Below are 23674 nucleotides of genomic sequence, written 5' to 3'. Positions count from 1 at the left end.
TTTTGTCCAGTCAAAAAGTGAGAATGATGTATCTTTTGAACTGGGACAGACTGAGGCCAACTTTTTAGATGAAACATTTGAAAAGATGGTGTGAAAATTAAAATGTAATTTCTCCAACCTCCAGATGTGCTTTCAGCTTCCAGAACTCCCTATGGAAGTTCAGCTTCCAGATAGACAGAATTCACAACAAATGCTAATTCAGCAAATTGCTGCTAACCAAACTGCATTCTAATGGCATATATCAAATCAATAAACGTTATGATCTAATGAAAATTTAAAATTGCATTGATTTACTATGATAATATGTGCTGGGTTGGATAACTTGGTAATTCTATTGCAGAAGATAGTTGTGATATTAATGGAATTCCAGGCTACAAATTATATGCAGAGGAGAATATAGTATTTTAGAATAACATGAGATAACTATTTTGCTTTAAAAGTTTACCAGAACAATATAATGATAGTACAGAATAGGTAATATTCAGAACTGGTTTGCTTTGTTAACATTCTCTGAGCTAAATTTATGGGTTGCAAATATTTCATTACCATATTAGGTATTTTCATCAGAGTAGGACATTTGGCGTGTGAGATTCATTGGTTGGGAAGATTTATATAATATAATCTCAAAAACATGCAGAAAATAAAACATCTTTTTTCTGTGCATCAACATCTCCAAATTTATACTCACTGTTACAAATATCAAACATATTTTAAAACACTATCATCCATCATTTACATTTTAAAAGCTTTAATATATATTCCATGAGATTTTCCTTAGAATTCCATATTATTTTCTTTTAATGTTCACATACATTTTATAGATGAAATATCATAGATTATATTCTTGTTTAAAAAAAAGCAATAGAACATGACAGCACCAACCTGTCCACTGGTTCTACCAATGTAATTGTTTGATTAACCTAGTTCAACAGTTTACAATGTGTATTTACATGCAACTTCACATATTGTCATTCTTTAGCATTTCAATTTTCATGTATAATCTTTCATTGAATTACATATTTATTTAGAGTAAAAAAAATGACATGCTATTAAGAGATTATCTAGCTCCCTTCTATTGGAATTCATTCATCTCTGATATTTCTATCTTGTTCTTAAAATTAAAAAACAATCCCTGGGTGTCTATGACAATTCGCCCTGGCTAATTGCCCACAGGACAACTCGCTACAGGACAAGAGTTATTCTAATATCAAAGAAATGGTGCAATAGAATAGAATAGAGAAATGATGAAAAAGGAGGGGCAGAATGAAATGTGAATAGCATAAACTAAATTTTTTATTTATTTTAAACAATTAAATGGTATTGTTACATTGTCCTGTGGTGAGTTGGCCATGGCAAATTGGCTGTGGCAAGTTGCCCCATTTCCCAATCCCTGCACCCTTTTAACTTAAGAAAACAAAGCTAGCATTTACTAATTTTCTGGTTGAAGCTCTATGTATCATAGCACCAGGCCTATTCTGTAGGCTTACCTTACCTAAATTCACTCTGAAGGAGGGTCTAAAATTACTAGTTGCATTTCTTCATTAACAGAAGTTGAACTTTTACAACCTTTATAACGATTTAGCTTTCTTTCCCCCGCCCCCAATGTTTCGAGACCAAATATTTTAGTTCAATGCTGAATAATCTGTTTACTAATGAGCAAAGGGGGATAGGATTCTACCACATAGAGTTGGTAACTTTTTCTGGTATGCATCCATTCATTTTTCATGGATATTTACATACTATAAACACATCAGATTATCTACCTTGAAGTTAATTTAATGACATACATACCAAAGTGCTCAAAACAGATGAATATACCATCCTAGTAGCAACATGTACATTTTCAATATTTTTACAATACTGAATAAACTTTTTTATTTGCTATTATCAGAAATATTATCATCAAAGTAAGAGTCTCTGTTTGGATCAGGTTTCCTATGGTGAGTTGTCTTCATATAATGTTATTGGACAAGGGATAAAGTCATGATGCAAGAATTGAGCAAATACAGTATGCATCATAGTTTTTGGTCTGGAGGTAAGGGCTACTATTAGGAAAGTATGTGCATAGTACTTTTAGTAGCATAGCATATAATTCTCTCCCTGTCTGCGATCTACATATTTCTAAGGGTGTGTTAAAGCAGCTACTTTATTTTTGATCAATATTAAAATAGACCTAATAGAAGATCAATCTCCCCCCCCTCCCCCCCAAAAAACCCATGCCTTTTCTCAAACGATAAACTACTTCCTCTGAGGCATGAATGATTGAAAAAATGAGTGGCACAGCTGCAATGTACACTTTCAAATGAGTCTAGTGATAAAATGTTGAATTTATGGACATACTGTATCTCAGGACAGCTATTTGCAGCCATCTGTGCCTCTGCGGAAATGATTAGAAATCATAGTGAATTGAAACCAAAAATCAACAAATACGATAACTTGACATGAGTTCATCTTTTTCATGAAATTATAAAGTTGTAAACAGTATTTTCTTCTAATTACAATATTAAACTGATCAATGACACGTCAGTTAGAGAAGACAAGTACAGTGCAGATGTTTAAGAATAATTTGCAGGTTGTTGAGCAAGGACTTTAAAGAATGCCTATATCATCTCCTGGTACTATTCAAATAGCTCATTTGCTAGACTATTTTTTTAAAGGGATTGTCTTACAGCCATTACACCCAAGTACGTATCGAAAGAAACCTGAACAATTGTCAAAAAAAAGTCTAACCATATTTACAACAGTATAAGAAAATATGTACCATTCATAGATTCTGGCTGCATAAAATCATTTAAAAGGCCACTTGTAACACCACTTACATTACATGTAAATTTAATTGCACACATGCATACCCATTTACTTTAACTTTGGAATTTAAAGAACAGAAGAAAGCTAGAATTGGGTTCCTCTACATCACCACTTTAATACATTTTGCATTGTCCAGTAATAGTTTATTTCTATATTATTCTCTCAAAATATATTTAAATCAAAGAATAGTACTAACTCTTTCAATAAATGCTGTTCTTTTATACATCCCAATATGCAGTTATACACAAAGTAAAGACTTCATGACTGTACGTTATCTTTACAGAGCCTTTCATAATACATAAACGCTTTAAGCTATGTAACATTTAAGCCAAAATAAGTACCACAACTGAATAACTGAACATAAAAAGTCTGGCTGTAACTCTGTCCTAGACTGTTTCACTGTAATCAATTCCTCTTTGCTAGAAAGAAATTATTATATCCCATTAGAAAAATCAGGGTATGCTTAAGCAATCATAGGACCATCCTGAGACTATCAAATAGTATTGAGTACATTCTGACATTTGTTTATTTCAACTCTCTGTATATTCTCAATATAACTTTTGTGATCAGCATACCTTCTATTTTTAAAAACCATTTCTTTCTGGCAATTTCAGGATGTTGTTGTTGTCTTACAGACTGATCAAGTAACTCATAAAATCTTTTCTAAACGTTAAAATATTCCACGCCAAGTGAGAACCGAATTTCTTTTCTCCAGGGAGATGTGTTCCCGTATACATTCAAACAAAATTTTAGAATCTAAAGCTACAGCAGCACTTGTTTCAAGTTAGGGTGCATGTGGTTGCAATAAAAGTATATAAAATAATAGAAATCTCACTCTCTCTTAAAACACAAAGGATCTTATTATACAAATAGCATTTGTGCTGACCCATTACATAGTGGTTCAGTTCACTGGGCTTTCCAGTCGACAAACTCCTCCTTCAATTGCTACCGACTGTCCTGCCACAGCTCCATGTGGAAGCCTTGAAATGTGAGTCTGTAAAGAAATATGTGAGAGTTTGAGAGCTTATGAAGTAAAGGTGGACCCAAAAAACCACTGATTAACAAGAATCAAAGAATAAGCCTACATTCTTAAATATGCTACAAATAATTTCCACTATTCAACTCAAAGTGGCTGAGATGAGGCTACCTTACAATTCTAGATGCACCTGAAGGGCAATTGATTATTTGGAGGAATAGGGGACTGGTTCATCTTATGAGTAACTTCTAAATGAATGAATTGGCAAGACCATCGCCGCCTGTTGTAGTAAACGCAAACCAGCTTCTGATATCATGGTGATGGAATGCCTAAAAGGAGATACATAAGAGGCACCCTGATAGTTAAAGGAGAACAGGGTCATTATGGAAGTGCCTCTTGAGTCTAGGGGACGGTGGAAGCATAAGATAAAGAGTCAGCAAAACCCTACCTTAATTACACTAGATATAAGTTGTGGAGAATTATTCTGCTATATCTCCCTACTAGCAAAAACAAGACCTGTCCAGAAATCCAAATGGTAGTATTTTCTGAGTTTGCCAATCTTTCAGGACTTGACAATTCTTTTGAATTGTGTTCCTTTAAGAATTTTCCAATGGTTTCAGTCTTGATATCAGAAATAGTGTCAAGAAATTGACGTTGGGTGACTATTCTTTAGCAACTAGGTCACTGGCTTACAGTCTTATAAAATTCCAAATTGACTCTCCAAATTTTGATGTCGGTGCCATCCAATTCCAGAGAACTATTGAATACCTTTTAACATTGCCTAAATTCATTATATGAGGGAAAATAAGATGAAATTTAATGCAAACAGAATGAAGATTCCTTTGGTCAATAAGAAACTAGGTTAAGAGATTGGAGTTCAGCTTGTTCTGGATAGGTTGGCATTTTCCCCTGCAAAAAGAGGACCATAGCCAAGGATGCAATTTGATCCCCAGCCCTAACTTGATAGATAGCAAAGGAATTATGACAAGGAGCATAATTGCATCTGGCATAGAAACTATAACTATTCCTGAGCTGGTATGATTGCATAGCAGTTACCCATGGCCAAGCTTCTTTCTGTCTTGAGTGCTGCAATGCATTCTCTATGGGCTATTCCTGAAAAGTATTCAGAACTTGGAATTGGTGAATTTTTTTGTAAATTTGTGTGCAATTATAAATTGCAATCCTTTTAAGGGTTCATTTTAAACATAAAGTTAGCAAATAAGTAAGAAATATACATGATTTGAAATCAAAAGGATACCTTTAAGGTTCTGAACTATATTTCCTATTCATTAATACGGAATCTTAAGATTTTAGAATTGAACGATTCTTAAAAAAACTGTAATATTATAGCTGATTGAAAAAAAGCTGAATACAGACACAACACTTTGTTGCAAGCAATATTAAAAAGCAGTATTTGTATAGAATTAAAAATGCAGGTATGAGTTGGATGGAATTTTATACAAAATTTTACTTTAAATGTCTATTTTTCTACGTTAAAACAATATGGTTAAAAGAATGCAAACATTATCAAAGTAATCACTGGACAAAAAAGTTACACAATACAGTGCAACATGACAGTTCTGGCGCCATATGGTAGAAATGTAAACCATGTATTCTGCACATTTAAAAAATATGTTTACTACATCATGACAGACAAGTGTTTTGAGTGACTTTAGCAGAAGTACAACCCATATCCATGTACACCAGTTCCAATGCGTTGCTGAGAGATGAGGCCCTATGTTACCTGAAAACTGGCAGAAAAACAAAGACTTTTGGTGGTTAGCTTTTTAATTGTAGTGTAGTCACAATGGGACATTACCCATATCAGGAAATGAAAGTACTTTAGAACATCTTGCACTTAAGATATTCAAAGAACACTGAGGAAAATATTTTGGATGATTTGATAACACAAATGACCTTCAGTAATAAACTACCAATAATAAATTGTTAACATTAGAGAGTACTAATAAAGCCAATCTCGAGTATAAAATCTCCAGAATTAATGATCTGTGCAATGATGTCATTGAAACATTTCCTTTTTCACAAAGTTCTAGAGTAAGAAGAGACTTTACAAATCATTTATGCTAGCACCCTGCTCACTATATGATCCACCATAGCACGCTTGATGGATCACCATCCAGACTCTGTCTGAAGCCCTATAGTAAAGGGGAACTTAGCACATCATGTGGAATCCTGCTACAATAGCTGACAGTTTATGTGATCAGGACATTTAAGTACAATGACAATAAAGATTATACTTATACTTATTTCTTCAGCTATCTAATTTGAACCTCCCACTCCTCCGCATATTTAACTTTTTCTGATCCTGCTCTTTGAGGCAAAAGCGAAATCAATCCACTCCTATGTGATAGTTTTTCTGATATCTGAAGACTGCTATTGTACTTCAGTTACCGTTTCTCTTGGCTAACTATAACCAAATCCTTTAACCTTCCTCATAGAGTTTAGTTTCCAAACTTTTTGTTGATTCTAATCAGCCAAAAGTTGATGAATAAATATTACTGGGACCCTAGGTCATAGGGCCCTTAGTGGAGATGGACATTTTGTCCACCTCTAGCTTTGGCACTTACATTATAGTTCTTCTTTTCATGGACATGCCCATGTTCTCACATATTTGGGTGATATTCAATCTTCAGTTCTTTGTAGGGATACACAGCTCTCCACTGCAAACAGTGGCATACAAACTTGTCCTTCATTTGAATTTTTTCAACAGTCTAATATTAAAATTGTTTTGAAGAATGGAAATATATATATATATACATTTCATGACATAAAATAAGCAAAAACTAGGGACAGATTCAGGATTTGTGGCATTAACTCAAAGAATAAGGAAGACGTTTAAAATTGGTAATTATATTTAGAAGTCCACCAGTTTTAGTAACTAAGCACTCAAAAAATTGATTAGTTTAGAACTTGAAATTCTAGAGAGTATGAATTTTGAAAAACAAAATATAAAAATCCAAGGGGAATATGATGCTCTTAACATGGATTTTATCTCATCTTTGACTAAACAAGAGGTTTACAGTTGAAGCACAAATTATGTTATAAACAATACACATTTAGAAATAGCCACCATTAGAATTAGTAAAGTCATTACTAAATAAATACAGTTAAGACTGAAATGCAAAGAAAGTATTAAATCAGAGATAAAACTGAGTTAGCTCCATTATAATGAGCGATTCTCCTTCTGGCAACCATGTACAGCATTTGAGAGACAAAGAGTGCGTATCCCATAATAATAAGCACTTCCATTCCTACCACCCATACATAAACCCACAATGAAATTATACCACAAATTCTTCCCTCAAGTGCTCACTTAAGTCTCTCTATAATCTCCAAGAAGATCTGAATACAGATTTTTCTACATTACTTTTTCAATATGGTTTCAAAGAAACACACTACTAATTTTAGGAGGCATCACATCGAAAGACAGAAATGGTACAAATGAGTTAAACTGAACTGTGGCCCAAAATAACATTTCTACAAGCAAATGAATTCTTTCCTTCCAACCAGCCATTTCCCATCTTCCTCCTCAAAAGTGTATTTTAAGACTGCCTAAATATGGTTGATGGAAAAGATACAATAGTTACACTTACAAACTCTGTGAATTATTATTTTAAGCGAAACCATGATTATGAACCATTTATAAATTAAGCAACTCTTGATGTTGTCTTCTCTTACACTTTCTTGGAAAACAATTATTGTCAAGGGATAAACTGCCAACTATGGTGGTTAGTAAAAGATAAAGAAAGCTGGTACTTGAAAATAAAGTGACAGTATAGTAAGCATTCAAGAAAAAGAAAAATCAATAAACATGTGACGTGCAGTTTGTTAAATGACACATGCAAAAATTACTAGATTTTTCTCCTAAAATTCCCCAGTCAGATCTAGAATGAAATATACATTCTTTTAAAATATATAGAAGAAAAATAATTTGGCTAATAACTCCCAAGACATTTTAAATATCACTTTAAAAATAAAAATCCCATCTGTTGAATTTTCAGATGTCCAACAAGTACTTGTCTAATAAACTTGAGAGGTGTTAAAAAATATAACAGATGTACCATGTATATGGATGGTAGAATCAAATAGGTACCTATTTAAATAGGAAAGTTTATTCAAACATAAATCACGCAAACTCAATACGAAACAGTGAGAAATACAGGTTTGTCATCTCTTTCTTTTTATGTGTTAGTTGCAATGGGAATTAGTGTTCTAAAAACAATGATTGAGCATTATTAGGGCAATCGGCATAGCGCTTCTGTTTTATCTTCATGTACTCACTTCGTGTTTTTGTTCAGGGTTTTTAAAATAGTACAGTGTAAGTTGAACCTTCCTTGTTATTACTAAGTTTTCACATCTTCCAAGATCACAGAATTCTACCTTTTCCAAGAGCATTTTATTTGTTGATCTTCGTAGGGACCAAGCATAGCATTTGTGGTTCAAGAAAACATTTGCAACCATAGGTTCAAAGAAAGAGAAGAGAGAGAGGGATTAACACTGCTGCGGGAAGGTCACAAACATAATTTAAAAGTGAACCAAGAAGAGCAGCTGCATCTTTCAGCCCAATCAACTTGGCCAGCTGGAGAATTTGCCAGCAGTATGAAAACAATGCACACCAGATGTCCAATGAAAGATCTACAAGTAAGAAAATAAAAGATCTCTGGGCATAACCCTGAGCTATTAGTCTTTTTAGCATCTAGGTCACAGTGGGCATCATCAAAACAGATACAAGTATAACACAAACTTTAGGGGGATTGCATTACTTCTAATATGTAATTTAGTTCTGTGCCAGAAAAATATTAGTGCTTTTCTCTCACAGCATACAAAATCCCCAAGATGCTCTGAAATTAATGGTTTTTTAAAAAATATATAGATGTTATACCATTAAATACTAAAAGAAATCATAAAGGGGGAGAATGTGAAATGCAAACTTTGTTTTCTGAAAAACAAAGAGTATGAGAAATTATTTTTAAAAACCCAGCTAAGAATAGAAGTGGCATGAGCCTACATGAGAAGCTCTATACAGGTAGTCCTTGATTTATGACAGTTTGTTTAGTGACCACTTAAATTTACAACAGCACCGAAAAAAGTGACTTATGACTGTTTTTCACACTTAGCATCCTCATGATCATGTGATCAAAATTCAGACCCTTGACAACTGACTTATGACATCGGCAGTATCCAGAGTCATGTGATCACCTTTTGCGACCTTCTGACAAGCAAAGTCAATGGGGAAGCCAGATTAACCTTAACAACTGCAGTAATTCACTTAACAACTGTGGCAAGAAAGATTGTAACATGGGGCAAAACTCACTTAACAATTATCTTGCCTACCAATAGAAATTTTTGACTCAATTGAGGTCATAATTTGAGGACTACCTGTATGGTAGTGTAATAGTACAAACAAACAAGACAATTACAAATGACCAGATTGAACAATTTGAAACTGAAATGATCCTAGTTTGCAGCTTTAGTAATTTAAATAACAGCTTGCAAATATAAAATTGGGTTTTAGGCATGCCCACAATCTGATGATGCTGAACTACATCTTCAGCATCCACAGTATTAGTTATGCTGGGAATTGTGGTTGGCAACATCTGGAAGCCACATAGTATGCACCCATGCTGTAAGGAACCTGGCCACAATGGCCTAATTAATGGGCCATTCAGTGGGCAAGTTTATTTTTCTTAGTCATTCTGAAAGCAAGTCTACTTTTTTTTCTCCACCAATCTACTCTTTCGTCCAGCTCATTAAAACTTCATGACCTCAATTTCACCTTAGTTATGCATCTAACTTTTGATAGCATTTCCTCCCTCTTATGCAAAGCATAGTTTGTGGTCAAAGTTCTGGAGCAGCTTGAACTTGAGCAAGTAATAACGGCAAAAAAAAAGTTTTCTGCAGAATCCTTTTAGTGTAACCTTTTTAGCTATTCATTTTCCATTTGTTTATTCTAGCTATTTCAATTATGCTATCAAAAACAGGCCAGTTCAAACATCATGGTTTGGCAACTTGGAGCATTCTGTGGGCACAACCATGAAAGAGAAGAGAAACAGCATGAGCCACTTGGCATCTCAGAGATATAAACCATAGTTTGGCCATGTTACCTGAGTTGCACAAGAGTTTCTGTGGCCATGGGAAACAACATGACAAATTAAACAATGGAATTAACTTTTCTTCAGCTACTTTATTTTTACTTCGGTATAGGAACAACTTAAAACCAGCCTGCTGAATAAAGTAAGGCATTCATTTTTAAGCAGCAACTAGTTTTCACAAGTTACTCTTTGCGGCTTACCTTAGCTTTGCCATCCTGTGCTGACATATATCCCACACACATGCTTTCTGTTGTATGACTCCACAGGAACTCTACTATGAGGAGAGAAAAAAATATTTATTTACTAACTGAAGTATCCTGTCTATTTTCCCAACAAAGTGCTGAAAAATAAGAAGAAAGAACTTTTAAATAAAACTGGATGGTTGTTTGAAAAGTGTTTGAAAGGCATCAAATTTATCAGAGAGAGAAATATGTAAACTGGCCTATTGGCTAAAGAAAACCTCCCTGAGTTCCATGTTCCAGGGTCTGAATGCTAGAAACACCAAAACTATTTTTGTTTCTCTGTGCCATCCAACGCAATTTTTAGACAGCAAGGAAATGTTTCTGCTGTCTATATTAGCAGCTTTTGGGGGGGGGGGGGGCAGCAAGTATTTATTTGCTGGAAGGAAAAGATCTCATGGCTCTTTTTTTAAAAATGAGAAGTTGCTCAAAATCATCATGTTGCCCCTCCTTCTATTTTTACCCTATAAAGAAAGAGGAATTATTTCTATCCTAGAAAAGTGACTCACAATTACAGTCTGCCCCAGACAATTTCATAATTTTAGGTGTACCTCTTCTTTTATCCTATTTCAGAAACCAGGATGTAATTAAAATGTAGTAAAAAAATTTCATAAAACAAATTAATAGGGCATGGATTGGTAAGTATTTAAATTCTGCACTGTTTTTTATTTTGGTTTTTCAAGTCATAGAGGTATAATCTGATTATTACATTTAATGATAACTGAATAACTTATTTGAAGCTCACATCTCATACAGTACTTACCTAATAGAGATTGTTTATCCTGTGAAGTGTTGGGCTCTGCAGAACACCTACAAGAGCGGAGAACTATCACTCCTCCCAAAACACCATCTTCATTGGCTAAAAAAGGTGAACCTGTGGAGAAATGGGAGGCAAGGAGAGAATTACGGAAAATTAATCTTTTTTTAATGGATGCTGGCTGTCTCCCAATAATGCATAAATGTAAGAAATATAACCACCTGCCTTACTCCACCTGCAATGGATCAGACTGAAAGATTCCCTTCCACTCACTGAATATTTTTTTAATATATCAGATAACTGCAAAAATGAAATTATTGCTAACTAACCATATTATTTTAATACAGTAGTTCTAAGGCAGACAAGATACTTCAATATGGCATAAAATTCATCTTGTCATAACAATGTTATGATAAAAATATCATCACAATATTTTGTCTTTTGCTTTCTTCCATATGTTTAATTTGCCTATTTTAAAGGTACAAATCAAATACTCTCAGGATACTCTCAGTATAATTTGACTGTATCGAAAAAAGCAAGCTTCTCCTGTCAAGATGTACTAAAGGATGATGGATCACACAAACACTTAAAGTGAAGAATTTCAACTATTTTCAAACATTATGATCTTCAGGGGAAGACAATAGCTACTATACCCACAAAAGGGACAATTCATCTAAAATTAAACAATATGCCATAATATATTAGGCCTACAATGCGAACTTTAAAGAAAGCTGTCCAAAGCCACTGCTATTTGTAATACCCAGCCCATTATGCTGAGAAATTCTTTTGAAACACTGGAAAAATGAGGAAAACACAACTGCTTCGCAAATGTTCCTTTCAAATTCGAAACATACTTTTAAAAGGTGCTACATCAGAAATTGTAATTAATTTTAAATTAGCCAACTAAAACTTATGCATACCATTTTTTTATTTTTGGTTCAGTTTCAAATAAATGTCATATATTTTAAAATGTGGAAAGAATTTTATGGTTACGCCACAAGATTAAATGCAAATGTAACAAGTCAGTTAAGGGCAGAGAATCTTTGATCACACATTTGTTAAATATTCATTGCCTACATATCATGCAACAATAGTGGAAGACCATATATATATTCCTCTGAAGACTATATATATTCCACTGATTCCAATGTATGTATGTATGTATGTATGTATGTATGTATGTATGTATGCATGCATGCATGCATGCATGCATGCATGCATGCATGCATGTCCAAATATGGGAGGGAGCATACTGCTTCCCTTTTGCCCTTCAGCTCCACTTAGGAGCCTTCCAGGCCAAAACCATTTTGTACTGAATTATTTTTGCTGATAAATAAATGAAGGGAGACTAGTATAGATCTATTTCGAGCTATTATAAAATAGATCATCTCCCTTCATATATTTATCAGATATATATATATATATATATATATATATATATATATATATATATATAATATAAATATATAAAATCCCACTTTTAAATCACAACCAACTTCAGCTGCATCAACTAATTTTACCTGCAGTGGTTAGATTGAAAGATGTCCTTTCACTCAGAGAATGATTTCTTTCACATCAGATAACTGCAACAATGAAATGATTGCTAACAAGCATACATTTTTGTCAGGTTGTACTCATAGTTTTAAGATAGGCAATATATTTCAATATGGTCTAGAATTCATCTTGTGTTGAAATTATTATTTTTTCTTGTGTTTGTTTTTCTACTTGTGTTTAATTTGCTTTAATCTCTGTAATTTACTTTTTTTTAATACTGGAGTATCAGTGATGTATTTTGTTCTTTGCTACACAAACAAAATCTGTCTGCTATATGTTATTTACTTAAAACAATAGTAGAAGGATGTACTAAACATTTGACTTTCATCTTATGTTGTTGAGCAAGAAAATATTTCATTATTTTACAACCGTAAAATGTGCATTAGGAGATAGGGAAAAGAGGCTACCAGAGGGCCATGGCGGAACATGAGAAAATGAGGACTAAAACAACACTGATGTTCTATGGAGCTTAGTGAAACCCAGCAGCTATTCAAAAGTATTCTGTTAACCTAGTTTTTCAAATATACTCAGTTTCTAGTAAAAGAAGCATTTAAACATTTCAAAAGTTGTAAGATAATTATTTCATCTACATTCACAAAACGTTCCATAAGTTTTAGAACAACTAGATTTCTGCAAAGGCTTACTAGGCAATTCTTTCTCTACTATCTGTACTTAACTAGCTTATGAACTGAGTACAGTAAGCTATAACTATTACCCCATGATATTTTCTTTCTGCTCCTCTGCAGAAATACATATACCATGTAGTCTTCAATTTACAAAGGTAATTGGGGACTGGAGTTTCCATTGTTAAACTATGGGGTTGGCAATGCCACATGATTGCACTGCTTAGTGACAGAAATCCAGAAATCCCCATTGTCATCATTAACCAATTCCCGCTAGTCGTTAGGCAAGTCCCATCCCAATCCAAGTCATTCATGGTTTGGTGCCCCCTAGCCCCGAGCCTCAAAATGCAACAGGCTACCTCCTTTTGAACTCCCAATTGCCTAACTCCCCCGCTCCATCTGTGCTCTTTTGGCCATCCTGTGATCAGTAGGCCATAGTGGTAACGGCAGCGCCAGTGATGCTGGAGCTGAAATGGGGTTTGAGGCCTTTAGCAGTCTCAGCCAGCTGTCGCTGCCATCCCCCAGACCTCTAGTTGATGGACGGGGTGCCAAGAACCTGAATTTTGATCACATGATTCCTGGGGTGCTGCAAATGGTCGTAATTTAGAGGCCATTTGTTCAGTGTTGCCATAACTTCAAACAGTCATCAAACTAACTGTTGTTAAGGAATGATAACCTATCATCAATTTTAAAAATAACCAATGAACTGTTTTTGGAAATAATCTCTCTCTCCCCTCCCCGACAAACAATAGATGTAGACTCTGATCTAAAGAGGTTATAAAACACTATTTTGAAAGTTTAGCTATTAAACATTTCTGGATTGCACTATAAACTATCACACCCATGAAAAAAGGCACTCAGATTGCCATAGTAATGTTGTAAGGATATTTAGTATTTACATAAATAAATATAAAATCTTTGACAACCAGTTTGGCATAGTGATTAAGGCATCAAGCTAAAAACCAGAAGATGGCAAAGTTTAGTTTTGCATAGCAATCTGCAAGGACTAGCCTAGTAGCCATCAAGAGTCAACACTCACCTGAAAGATGAAAATTATACCTGAAAGATGAAATTAATTAATTAATTAATTAATTTTATATATATATATATATATATATATATATATATATATATATATATATATATATATATATATATATATATATATACACACACACACACACACACACATACATACATACATACACACACACACATATACATACATATATATATATATATATATATATATATATATATATACACACACACACACACACACACACACACACACACACACACACACACATATATATACATATATATACTGAATTCTATAGTACTTCCCCTTTTCAAAGCTTCTAGCATATGGAAATATATTAATAAGGAACCTGAAGCATGAACATTTTTTTCATCATGCAAACATTCCACACTCTAATTTATATGCATGAGATTATCAAAAATGTATTTTTGCAAAACAGTGCATGCATTATTAAAAAAAAATAGCTGAGGTTTTTAAGAGTTTGAAAATACTTTACATACAGTTCTAAAGAACTACGCATATTTCAATTGTTAGGCTCCCAAATCAGCCTGCAAATAGAATAAACATTTACTGAGAAGCTTGCATTCCACAAACTTGGCTGAATTTGAAAGGAATAGATGAGGTATAAAATCCTCTGTTCTGTCTGAAAGATACTTATGTTTACAGAACACTATTTTCATTCTACATCAGAGTTGTGTATTCCATCTTTTATCTTTATTAAACCAAAGGTAACCTACACAAAAACAATGTAATTCATGTATTCCGCTTCTAATCCAACCATTGCTTAAGTCAAATGTCCTGTTAGCTATAAAAATAAGATGAAGAAAACACAGCTGCAACTAGGGTGGTCTTTCATGCACTTTTTAATAAAATTCTGAATATTCACCCAGGTACTCCCAAGTAAGAAGGAATATTTATTTAAATGCCTCTCTGGGAAGTTTTATTTTGTGATAATAAGTAGATAAGAAATAGATAAAACTCTGATGATAAAGAGAACAAAAGTCATAATGTTACAAGCAGCCTACTAGCCTACTTTATTCATGGTTATTTGTCAGAGATGTAAAATTTACACTATAAGTTGCAGTTCAAGCAACTACTCTTATCAGTAAAAATTAGAATATGCCCAACATTTTTGCATTACCAGTTAGGTGTACTTTTGCAAAATGTGGTATTGATTTTGAGATCTGACAGCTCTTAACAAACTCCATGCAGTAGATATAGGATTTTTTGGATCAGATGGCATGTCTTTAAAAACATTGATACTGAATGATGTTATACATAAAACAATCTTTTTTTAGCATTTCAGCAGCTTTAACTGTTTACCATTTCTATAATCCAGGATACTAAAAAGGCACTGTTGTATCCATATATTTTGAATTATGTCTCTTCAATTACTTTTACAGGTAGTTCTCGACTATCCAAAATCTGATCACATGACCACGGGGTCACTGCAGTGATTCTACGTCCCGAGGAGGATTTTTCAGTGCCATCATAACTGAGTGGTAGTTATACAAATGGTGATAAATTGAAGACTACCTCTATTAAAAACATGTTAATACTTTACAATTAGGATAGAGAACAGTTATTTTATCTATAGACCAATAATTTAATTACTATTGATAGTAGATAAAATAGAGATTACAGATAAGAATCGATATTTCATATATTTTGGATTATTAGAACAAAAAAGGGGAACCAAAACCACATTTAAAAAGCATATTTAGATAAAATAATACACATTCATATTATACCTTTTGATTTTTTCTTAGTTCTTCTGCCTAAAAAACCTTTACCTCTTTTTACAGAATATTTTCTTTTTGCAAACTTTTTACAGAAAACGGAAGCATTTGACAGTAGTAAATTACTGTTACTGTATAAATCTGTATATGAAAATATGAGAAATGTCAAGGCATTTCGCTGTAAGAAAAGTATTATATGTTGTTTAGGCTATCGTGCAGAATAAATGTTGGGTGAAAAGTACGACTATTATGTAGCCCACTTTGTTGTATGGAAATGAGAACTGGTGTATTAGGAGAAATGTTAAAGTAAGCTGAATGCAATGGGAGTAGGGGATTTAGAGATACTTCATAACAAGAATGAATAGATGTTGTGAACCGAAAACACTTCACAACAATACAAAAAAAAATACTGATTTTGATTTTGTTTATACCAAGAGAATGTAAAATAATCAAACTGCAAAACATACAAGGGACAGGAAGACTGAGAAAGTCATGGTTATGGTTATAGAGGTAATGAGATTTTCAAAATGAGACAGATTTTTTTAAAAAAAACAATGTATGAATTGATATGTCAACTGTGGTAAGAGCAGGGGTAATTTGCAAGGATAGAAAATTATGGAGCAATATATGAATAGTGTTGATGTAAACAAGATTTAATTCCATTTCCTTTTCTTTTATCTATTGCCTTTTGGTTGTTTACTACTTTTTTTCTGCACTTTGCATAACCCCATTTATTCTGAAACTGAATAGGATGTTTATGCAGGAATATCTATTGTATTAAAAACGCATTTGAATGTTTAGATTTTCCATCACTCCTATACTAATTTGAATAATTTTCTAAAACTTTGATATAAATAATGTGATATATATATAGTTCAATCTGCCAGTCTTCCATTTTGTTCCAACACTGCCCTTAGAATTTCATCCTTTGGTAACATTTATTTAGATTTTATAGTGAATTTTTCATTCATTTAAACACATCTGGCTGCTACTTGTGTACCAGCCCTGTGATTCTGAGGATGACTGATTTCTCTTCAACAAATGTAAGTTGAGGAATCTGAAGCTTCAATTCTTTATTTCACTATCTTCCAGATAATCTATAGCTATAAGTGCCTTACTGAGGAAAGAATTTGTAGGCAGAGACCCTCTTAGGAATGATGCCTGCCAGGTTTTCATACAAAAGGGGGAATGAATATTATCTTGGATCATGGGTAAGCAACAGAGAAACAATGTGGTAGCCTCCCATTGCAATGAACAAGGATATGCATTCAATTTCGCAGCTGCTACTATTGTTGGATGAGCAGAGACAAAAATAACCAGAGAAATGATTGAAGCCTGGGAAATGGGTTCCTTGTCAATCAATAGGAGTGCTGATTTACCACCAGCCTATTCGGTTCTTAAGAGGTAAGAGTGTGGTGATACAAGGAAAAAACAACTAACAACTTAACAGCCAGCCATAAATATCCTAATTAACAACAACAACAACAACAAAAAGCTACACGCAACCAGGAACCATATACGTAGAACAGACAAATGCCCAAATTCTGGAAGGAAAGAAGTTCCTTGATGATGGGCTCCAGCACAAGGTGAAAGCTTAGAAGAATAAATCACTGAGTGTTTTTAAAAATTGAATGAAAATAATTTACCTCAGGGAGGGCCTACCTCTGCCATGCCCACACTTACATTGCTACAAAAGGTATGACTTAATTTGATATTACCATTTATATTGTCTATCAAGCATATGAACGTGAGTATTATAGTCAATGAGTATAATAATAAAACTGAACTGTTTTGGGTGTATAAAGGGAATTGTAAGAAATTTTCTTCATACAAAGCAAGCCATCTTGTGATGTATAGAAATCAATAGCCTATATTTAATTTTTCATGTCACTATCAGAGGCAGCAGCCATAGTCCAAAAATGAAAAAAATATAAGTTGACTTCTAAATGAAGGAATGAGTTGTAAAGCAATGGATTACAGTAGGATTTAGGGAAAGGATTTTGAATGTTAAAATAAGGATCAGAAGAAAGGTTTGTCTGAAGCAGTACCGGAATCAGGAAGGATTAAAACATAGGCTCTCTCTTCAAAGGCTTGAAAACATTCCTGCTCAGTTGAGTCAGAACTAACATAGAACAGACCGGCAAAGACACAACATCCATTCACTTTGTGACTGGAGAGCTCCAGCAAACTGTTTCACTTCATTAAAAAGCAAGTTTATCAATCACCACATTCCTTTCTCTCTTTTTGCATTATCTATATATATATACAGAAAAGCAAAATTAAAAGCCCTTTAAAATGGTGCACATGGAAGAGAATAGATACATGTAATACCAGCTGCTTTGGAAAAAATCCTCCTCTGCTTTAAGAATTAAAGAATACTTCCGAAGTGATCTATCTGGAATAAGATTCATTTTAATCTAGTGCATAAAGCTTAAATTTACTTATTAAATTTCTATAACAAAAGAACCAGTTTAGAAAACAAAAGGACAGAAATAACTGAATGAAAAATAATGGGTGCTTCAATTCTACAGGTTTCTCTTTCAACAACCTGCTCTTTAAAAAAAATATCATCAGAAACCACATTCTACCAATATTTAAGAAAATGGGGAAAAAACCCTCTTTTCTCAAGTTTTTGTTAAATCAATTTATAATAATTTTGAATTTAAGCCTAATTATATTACTGTTGTTTTATGCTTTATTTTATTTTCTAAGCTATCTCAAGTAAAGCTATCTCAAGTAAAACAACAAAATAAGTAGAACAACAAAGTATTAATTCAGTAATAGAGCAAAGCTTACATTATCAAAAACAGGGGAAGAAACAGTACATTTATGAAATCTCATACAAGTTTTATCAAGTCATTTGTTTCTTAGTACCAAGCATTTCATATATACGATTATTATTCAGGCTGAAGATGGTGCCACATGGCTCTTAAAATCCACAAAGTATTATTCTGCAACAGAATTATATTTTGTGTTAAAAGAAACTGAGTGCACTCTAAAGACCAGCAAAAATATTAGGGAACAATCCTTTCTAGATTAAAAAAATCATGTCCTATCCTACAAAGTAGCACAGAACATTTGTTTTCACTGCATTAACATGGCTAGAAACAATTAGAAGCCAGCTCTCAATTAAATTTTGCACTTACTAATAAACTTGTTTTGCATAGTTTCTAGCAGAGCTTGATGAGCATCTTCATTCTGCAAAGCACAGGAACATTCTCTGGCCAGCAATGTTCGTACAAGATGCTCTCCACAACCTATATAAAGGACATATACATATGAGGATGGTTAATATACATGTGCAAAACAGAAAACTATCTTTATCTTAACTAATAGTTTGTATAGAACTGCTATAGTACTTTTCTCCAAGTATAAATCTCAAAAGATTCCAATGGATTAGAAAGAACTTGAAAAAAAATCAGAATCCATAATTTCAGAGAGTATTAATTCACCATTTAGTCTCCCAAGATGATTTTCAATATAATAAAGATTATTATTTCAAGCATGATCCATTGGTTTTACATTAAAAAAAAGAGTATGTGTATTTAAGATTCAGTTAGCAGCACGTAGGGGCCTTCACAATGTTTTCTCACTCATGCTTATTTAAATGTCAAGCAACTTATACTATAAATCAATAATAAAGAACAATGTTTTGGCATATAAACACCAAAGCCAAACTCATAAACATACTATATCTTTTTTTAACCTTGACAACTTTAACATGTTCAGTAATTAACAAAATTAAATAGCTTATTCCTGCACTGCATATCTACATAAAAATAGTATTTAATACTTTTTTTTTCATTTCTTCCTCTTACAGAAACTTAACTAAAGAGTCAGGACAGACTATAGGTCTAATACTCTGTCACGTCTCTTCAGTGAAGTTTGTTTTGGTGAATATTCTTGAATTTCCAAAGAGTCCTGTCATTTTTTTCCCATCGCACTTTGGGAAAACTGTGTGATCAACCATAGCGTACTTCTCTACGTTCTTTGAAAGAAAGCACAAATGTTAACTACTATAGACATCATGTCAAGATACTTTACTGTAGAGATTTACACAAAGAACCTACTTTATTATAAACAGATGCTAACCCAATGGTGTAGTACTTAATAAAGGATCACACTTGCCCCAGCCATCTTTTCAAAGTGCTAAAAGGTCACTCCAGAATATATCTTGTTGAAAACAGACTAGCACCTTTATAGTGACAGTCCCCAACTCCTACACACCAGTTTAAATTTTTCATTCTGGAATAGTTTACAGCACTACTACTACACGCTGCTGACTAAGACCCATAGATACTTCCACTATTTTGTTCCAATGCTTTTTTAAAACAGGGCAAGGAGACAGATACCTTCCATATGAATAGAAACGTGGAGAGCTATATGGCAGTGACTCCTACTGTTTATTAAAGCCCACCCTCAAAGAAAAATGTTTCTCAAACTATATATACAAACAAGGAAAAATCGCAGAAATTTAACCAATTCTAAACTTCAAGGTGTCAGGTGAATGTTCTTTGCCTACAGGTTTGTTGGGATGGTTTAGGAGACAGCTGGTCAAAAAAGCTACACTGATTTCACTGGCAGCTCACTGGCTGATGGAAGCATCTTTATGCTGCTTGTTTTCCCTTTTGTCGACCTGTAAAGGGTAAAGGAGCCCCTGTGAATTTTACTTTACAGTCGTTGCCGACTATAAAGGGTGTTGCTCATCTCCATTTCAAGTGCTGTTGAGCCAGCACTGTCTGAAGACATTACCATGGTCATTTGACCAGCATGACATCAGTGAGTGCTGATATATTCTCACTGAAGTGGTACCTATTTATTTACTCGCATTTGCATGCTTCCAAACATCTAGATTGGCAAGACAGGATAGGGCGAGGACAGGAGCTCACCCCATCTTATGTCTCTGAGGTCTCAAACCTCCTGGGCTGTTGGCTTTGCAGCCAACATTTGTACTGTTTTATGTAGAAGCTCAGATGTCTGAACATTTTCCCTTACAAAAAAACTCCATGCACAAACCTAGTATTTTATCCTTATCCATCTCTACCACCATAGTTTATTACACAAGTAGAACTTTTTCAGTTAAGATAATCAAATGGTTTCCTATTTCCCCCACTGGGTTCACCCTCTATCCATGGGCTCCTGAACAATTTTCCTATCAAACTACCTGCCCTGACTGGGAGGAAAGGAAAGGAGAAGGGAGGGATTGAGAAGGGAGGGAGGGAGGAAGGAAGGAAAGTTTCAGCTGTGGATCATCTATATCACATGTCACTGGGGCCCTCCTATTTTCATTGTACTATTATTTCTAAAGTTAAGAAACATTTTTTAAAGCACCTATGCACATTACAGTAGTACTCCAAGGTTAGGAAGTCTTTTAAGAGGTGCATGATTTTGTGCTGCCATTCTTCCTGGAATGTTAGAATTAAACATGAAAAGCCTGAAAACTTCAAGGGCTACGAGTGTTAACATTCTTATCAGTTTACATGACCTTTGGTTACTACTACATGCAATGTTTTTCATTTCGGCTTATCACAAAGCCAAGCACCTACCCAAATCCCCTTTAAGCAGATTTCTTAAAAAGTTTAAAATAACCACAAAAAGGTCTTTTTTTCTTAAAAAAAAAAAAAAAAAACAACCAACCACAGTATTGGGCAAAGTAAAACATGACTTATTATTCAAGCCCAGCATCTTAGAGTCATCTACAATGGAACCAAGATGGCATTGCAAAGAACTTCTGTAAAGCGAGGCATTTCGGAGCAGTGTGTCAAAGAAATTGTTTCTGCTTCTTTTGATGAGCTTTCCTTTCAAGTCAGGAAATTAGAAGCAGGTGTGACAGAGGGCATCTGCATTCATACACCACACTGAAAAACACACGTTTTCAATTTTCAGACATGAAAGCAACTCCTATTGAGTGGAGGAGAAATGAAAAGCCAGGCTTCTTTCTTCAAGCCACATGCAAAAAAGAAGGAAGCTAGGCAGCAAGTTACAGCGCATGAACTATTGTTAAATGATCAGCCACAGCACCAAAGTTGCTGGAGGATGCAGAGAAATTAATCCCTCCATGTTAGAACCATTCTCTACTATACAGCAGTATTTTGAGCTTTTACTCCAAAGTGGCACCCATCAATATTTGGTAGTATTGGTAGTAACTATTTTGAAAAATCAATTCATTCACATATGAGGAAATGACAACTGAGAATTGGAAGAACTGGATTCAAACAGACAAATGCAGAGGTTTTTGAACAGAAATATTTAGACATTTCAAGATATGCAGCATCAATATATTTCAAGAATTAGCATTCAAACAAATATTTATAAGAATAGTAAATACCTGAGGTACTCACAGCTGTAGAGTAAGGATTCTGAAATCCCATATTTTCAGCCCAGCAACCACATCCATAAAGGGCTGCCTGATAGAATAGTAAGAGGATTTTACGTAAAAACAAAGTTTAATCAAAGGTTAGAAAATAGGTTTCAATACAAACTCTAGGCTTGTGCATATTATCCGACAAGGTCCCTTATTTCTAAGCAAACTCGTTGTATTCCCCTAAGCAATGAACCCATGAACACTAGAGCTTCCCTGCAGAAGACAAGCTGAATCTTTTTTTAAAATAGAAAAATCCACAATAAAATAACTCATAAAAAATACTCAACAAATAAAATAATGATTCAAAATATTATGAGGTACAATATTGGATAAGAATACATTATAGTGGTGAGAAATTTAAACTTTAGGATCTCTACTAATCAAATTCATAAAAGGATGCTACATATCATAAAAACCTCTTGGTCCTGCATAACTTTTAATATGCTTCTGCATTAAATTTTCCATTGACACCATACACTTTTATTTTATAATGACACATTTTCAATACAATTTGCATCATTTGTATATTATCAGCAGGTAATTAACATCTAACATTATTAAACTGTACTTAGAAAAGATTGTCCGCAAGCATAATTGAAGTATAAGACACACCTTTTTTCCTCAAAAAAGAGGCTGAAAATCTGGGTGCTTCTTATACATCGAATATAACATTTTTTTGCCTCCCGAAGCCCCGCCCCCTTCACCAAAATAGCCGTGCATACCCTTATGGAGACTTTCATAGAGCTCCTGGGGGCTGGGGAGGGCAGAAATGAGCAAAAAATGGAACGTTTTTTGCCCCCTCAGCCCCAGCAGCACTCTATAAGCCTCCATAAGGCTATGCATGTAATATTTTTGATGAAAAATGGCCCGTTGTTTGCTCGTGTCCCCCCCCCCCCAGGAGCACTCTGCAAGCTCCCCCCAAGGCTATTCATGCCTTTAAAAAAAAAACAAAAAAAACACACCATTTTTGCAAAAACCGGCCCGGTTTTGGGAGGTTTGCAGAGTGCAAAAACTGTTTTTTCCCCCCTTTTGGAAAGCTCTTAAACTGATTGATGAGAATTACATTGATCAAGTGGTGTGCCAGCAGAAACAAAGTCTTAGGTGCTGCAGATTGTCAGTGATTTCCTTCTTTAGCATGGATAAATACACTTGGAAACATCTCCCTACCTACCTACTCTCTCTCCCTACCTACCTACTGTATTTCTCTCTCTCTCTCTCCCTCTATCTACCTATCTACCTACCTACCTATCTACTCTCTCTCTCTACCTATCTACTGTATTTTGCTCTCTCTCTATTTCTCTCTATCCATCTACCAACCAACCTACCTACTCTCCCTCTCCCTATCTACTGTATTTCTCTCCCTCTCTCTCTATCCCTCTACCTACCAACCTACTCTCTCTCTCCCTACCTATCTACTGTATTTCTCTCCCTCTTTATTTCTCTCTATCCCTCTACCTAC

General features: G+C 34.2%; 1 protein-coding gene across 6 annotated transcripts in view; it reads right to left on the bottom strand.

The window, feature by feature from the left end:
• Nucleotides 1–2898: 2898 nt before the first annotated feature.
• The window catches only part of TASP1 (taspase 1), a 48537-nt gene continuing 27761 nt past the window's right edge, over nucleotides 2899–23674 (bottom strand). For 3 of the 6 annotated variants that reach the window (XM_014074201.2, XM_014074200.2, XM_087716849.1), the window contains 5 exons: nucleotides 22180–22258; nucleotides 18998–19108; nucleotides 10900–11010; nucleotides 10098–10171; nucleotides 2899–3802 (listed from right to left, as the gene is read on the bottom strand). In XM_014074201.2, the coding sequence (XP_013929676.1) occupies nucleotides 3710–3802; nucleotides 10098–10171; nucleotides 10900–11010; nucleotides 18998–19108; nucleotides 22180–22258 (468 nt within the window). In that variant the 3' untranslated portion in view covers nucleotides 2899–3709. The other 3 variants (XR_015696806.1, XM_014074202.2, XM_087716848.1) reach the window with 3 other exon arrangements.

Source organism: Thamnophis sirtalis, unplaced genomic scaffold (assembly GCF_051295495.1).
Source record: "Thamnophis sirtalis isolate CommonGarterSnake01/CBP01778 unplaced genomic scaffold, rThaSir2_p1.2 scaffold_5, whole genome shotgun sequence".
NCBI classification, from domain to species: Eukaryota; Metazoa; Chordata; class Lepidosauria; order Squamata; family Natricidae; genus Thamnophis; species Thamnophis sirtalis.
Note: the sequence above shows the minus strand (reverse complement) of the source record. Positions and strands in the feature narration are given on the sequence as shown.